The sequence below is a fragment of the Nanorana parkeri genome, unplaced genomic scaffold, assembly GCF_000935625.1.
Source record: "Nanorana parkeri isolate BGI_ZX_2015 unplaced genomic scaffold, ASM93562v1 scaffold1200, whole genome shotgun sequence".
NCBI lineage: Eukaryota > Metazoa > Chordata > Amphibia > Anura > Dicroglossidae > Nanorana > Nanorana parkeri.
The window spans coordinates 366890-371028 of record NW_017307468.1 but is presented as its reverse complement, the minus strand read 5'-3'; the positions used below and the strand labels follow the sequence as shown (position 1 = coordinate 371028).

Here is a 4139-nt window from a genome sequence, read left to right as displayed (position 1 = left end):
TGTCAGAGAATGTAGTGTGGATGGTGGGGGAGAGCTGTCAGAGAATGTTGGGGGGGTGGGGGGGGGGGGGGGGTCAGGCTGATGCTGCGCCCCGATAGAAGGGACTTATTACACACCGCGGTGCTTGTAGTCCGGGTGAGGCGAATGACGGGCCGGCTGGCACGCTGAGCCTTGGTGCGAGGTGTGTCACCACAGGAGCGGGGAGAGGTGGTAGAAGCTAAGCGGTGATGCTAGCTGATGTGGGATGCCGAGCAGCGTTGAGGAGGGGAAATGAAGGAGCCTTGACGGCAGAGCTCTTCTTCATTCCCCCCTCAGCGCTGCTCGGCACATCACATGTCCCCCTTGGAGGCAAGGACAGCCTCTACCTGAGATTTTGTGTGTGCATTTTATAGTTTGTACCTCACAGATTGTTGTTTCTGCTATTCATAAGTTTGTCTCGTGGTTTTGCAGGGAATTCGAAGAGACCATGGACGCTTTGCAGGCCGATATCGACCAGCTGGAGGCAGAAAAGGCCGAGCTTAGGCAGAGATTGAACAACCAATCGAAACGCACTATAGAGGGCCTCCGTGGAGCCCCGGCATCCGGTGTGGCATCTATTGTATCTGGCATCGCTGGAGGTGAGCGGACAGTCTAAGGGTGTATTAGGATAATGATGTGTGCTCTGACAGAATGATTGATTAGCATTTATTGATTGTTTCAGCCTGCTCTGATAACACGGCCAGTCAGTGTACCGTGTGATCAGAGTCCTGGCTCTCTCTCTCCATGGACCGTCCATATGACAGGTCAATGCCCCCCAAAACTGCTGTCCGTTCTGCGTGCTTGCTGACATATACATAGTGAAACCTCTATGGTTCAGCCGACTTCCCCCAAACCGGCAAGCTTTGACACACAGGATAGAAAATGTCCTTCCTGACCCCCCTGCCAGTCACTCAGTTCCATGACCTTATATGATGTCCTTTCTCCCCCACAGATAGAGGACACTCCAGTCTGTTCTAAATTCCATTATTGATGTCATTGTACATGGTGGTGTACCCATTCTTACCATAGAGAATTCCTTCCACTACTATAGGCAGAAACTAGAAATTGAGATATCATAAAATGTTACCCCAAATCCCACTAAATACCTGTTGCTCCTGCCAGAGCTCTATGCTGTATGGGTGACAACGCTAGGCTGCTTCTTAAGAAATGTCAGTGTTGTCATCTGTATATTAGCTCTGTCCGCAAGGACTACAGCAAGACATCCTGTCCTGCCCCCGTCGCCAGCTCTTCAGGATACTTCTGCCCACCGCCAGCTCTTCGGGATAGTCCTGCCCCTGTCGCCCAGCTCTTCGGGATAGTCCTGCCCCTGTCGCCCAGCTCTTGGGATAGTCCTGCCCCCACCTCCAGCTCTTCGGGATAGTCCTGCCCCCACCTCCAGCTCTTCGGGATAGTCCTGCCCCCACCTCCATCTCTTCGGGATAGTCCTGCCCCCACCTCCAGCTCTTCGGGATAGTCCTGCCCCCACCTCCATCTCTTCGGGATAGTCCTGCCCCCACCTCCAGCTCTTCGGGATAGTCCTGCCCCCACCTCCATCTCTTCGGGATAGTCCTGCCCCCACCTCCAGCTCTTCGGGATAGTCCTGCCCCCACCTCCATCTCTTCGGGATAGTCCTGCCCCCACCTCCAGCTCTTCGGGATAGTCCTGCACCCATCTCTTCAGGGGAGCCCTGCCCCACCGCCAGCTCGTCGGGATAGTCCTGCCCCCACCGCCAGCTCTGTTTCTGTAAATGACAGTCTGTGGCAATGAAAAGTCAAAAATTATAATCGGAAAGAGAGCTGAAGGTTTTACATAGACCATAGACTGTCTTTACCAGTCCCTTGACAGTGTAAATGGCTGCTGTTATAACATGACCTATAGTTGCACTTTAATTTGCCTTGTGTATACTTTCCTGAGATACATTTATACACATTTATGAAATGACTTCTAAGGTGCTGTTGTTTCCAAACTAAAACCGTTTTGCACATTTATAAAGCAGTGAAATGTTGTGATTTATAAGCACCCGCCACCAGCACCCACCGATGTGCTTTACAATTGTACTTTGCTGGTCTCGGGGCACGGAAGTCCATTTGTTCCCATTGATTCAAAAATGTTAAGTTGCCTGGGAAAGGAGGAGCCTACATCACATGACCGGGCTCTCCTCCTATCAGAGTAATGTAGAAAGAACTCATAACTGCACATAAGAACTGCACATAAGAAGCAGAAGCCTCCGGTCCAGTCCGGAGTATAGCGATATCTGTTCTCTTGCTTTATGCAATGGATGATGACAATGATGCAATGGATGATGACAATGATGCAATGGATGATGACAATGATATGACGGGCCTGAAACATTCTTCTGTGAGCCAATCCTGACTTGTCTGCTGTTTTCTTCTCTGAATTCTCCTCTAATATGTGTCTTCCCGCCCCGTGCTCTAACAGAGGAGGAGCAGAGAGGTATAGTACCAGCACCCTGCACTCTTCTGTATGCAGCATGCACCCACCCATGTCACTTCCACATTGTTAAACGTTTTTGGCACATTTATAAAAGGTCAGTTTTAATATTTCACTTTTTTATAGTGTATGTCCAGCCAGAACTTTGTTCTATTACATTTTACTGCTACCTGGGCTCTCTTAGAAAGATTCCTCTCACTTCCTGTTGGTTGTACTAGACAGGAAGTGAGGAAAAATATCTGACCGTAACATAAGTCAAAGTGATTCTTTTTTTTTAGTAGAGTAGGGGAAGGCTAGAACTCCCGTCTGCTGTATGTTGGTTGTGTAAAAAGTCAAGAAAACATTAAATAGTTGACGCATTTCGGGGTGCACCAGCACTCCCCCTTCATCAGAATGCGTGATATGAGTCTGATTTTAACGATTCTTTTCAGATTATATTTTGGTATATTTTGCAACTTTTAATAATTGTTCCAACTATTTCCGTTTGGGTTATCTGGTTTCTACAGTAGGCCTGACGAAGGGAGTTGTTGGTGCCCCCGAAACGCATCGACTATATTATGTTTTCTTGTTATGTGCAAGCACTGATCAGAAATGTTGGACTCCAATGTAGACTATACACGGTGTGAATTCGCACAGTCGGTGCCCCTGTCGGCACCTTTCTGCCTGGCATCCCTCGATCAGCTGGTTGGAGGAGCAGGTTGGAAAATTATTGGCAGCCAATCAGCTGCAAGCTCCGTTGGGGTATTCTGGCAATTTACTCGTACGCTGACGGGATGGATCCTGTCTGCGTTCCTTGCAAGGAAACACGAACCCCTACGGACCTGCACTTGAGGTGAGCGTAGGGGGGCGTACGGCCGCCTAGTCCCATAGAGAAGGGCGGGGGCTGCGTACTAATCACACGCAGCACCTGTCCTTCCCGGGAGCTGCCCGATATGGCCCTGCACGCAGCACCTGTCCTTCCCGGGAGCTGCCCGATATGGCCCTGCACGCAGCACCTGTCCTTCCCGGGAGCTGCCCGATATGGCCCTGCACGCAGCACCTGTCCTTCCCGGGGGCTGCCCGATACGGCCGTGCACGCAGCACAGAGCTGTACGACGTGCCAGCCGATTACAGTGTGAATGAGGCCTTAGATCTTTGGTCTGGCGCTACTTTTACACATGGATTTTAAACTTCGGGTCCCCTAGTTAAAGGGTAAGATCACTTTCCCAAGTGAATTTGGGAAAGTGGCATTACCCAGGGCAGCGCTACACGGCAGTAGGGGGTATGGATAGTGTATCGGTGGAGGGGGAAGGAGCGTTCACGGAAAGGTAACTATAGCAGAGGGGGGAGAGGGGGCCAGATTGGAGGGCGTAATTCCATTTTCCTCAAATTCACTTGGAAAAGTGGGCTTGCCCTTTAAGAGGCCCCTGTTTATGTTGAGAGCCTCCCGATATACATGTTCTGACCATATTGTTGTCTGTGAGTCTGTTGTCACAAAACATTAAGTGAGGGGGACCTAAGGGAGCCACTGAGGGCAGTAAAAACCCAGATGTTCTGATCCTTCCCCACGCCTTCCAAACAAAAAATAATGTTTGGGCTGGACATAGACTTTAAGGTTATTGATGACTTCAGTAGTTTGCTAAGGACACAGATTCCAGGATGTCACCAGGCCAGTATCATACACACGGGGG

The 4139-nt window shown here is 50.2% G+C and overlaps 1 protein-coding gene across 1 annotated transcript in view; it reads left to right on the top strand.

The window, feature by feature from the left end:
- The window catches only part of DCTN1 (dynactin subunit 1), a 133549-nt gene that overhangs the window by 126521 nt on the left and 2889 nt on the right, over nucleotides 1–4139 (top strand). Inside the window, exons 27-28 of the mRNA XM_018568514.1 lie at nucleotides 451–617; nucleotides 2458–2472. Of these exons, the coding sequence (XP_018424016.1) occupies nucleotides 451–617; nucleotides 2458–2472 (182 nt within the window). The remainder of the gene's footprint in view (nucleotides 1–450; nucleotides 618–2457; nucleotides 2473–4139) is intronic.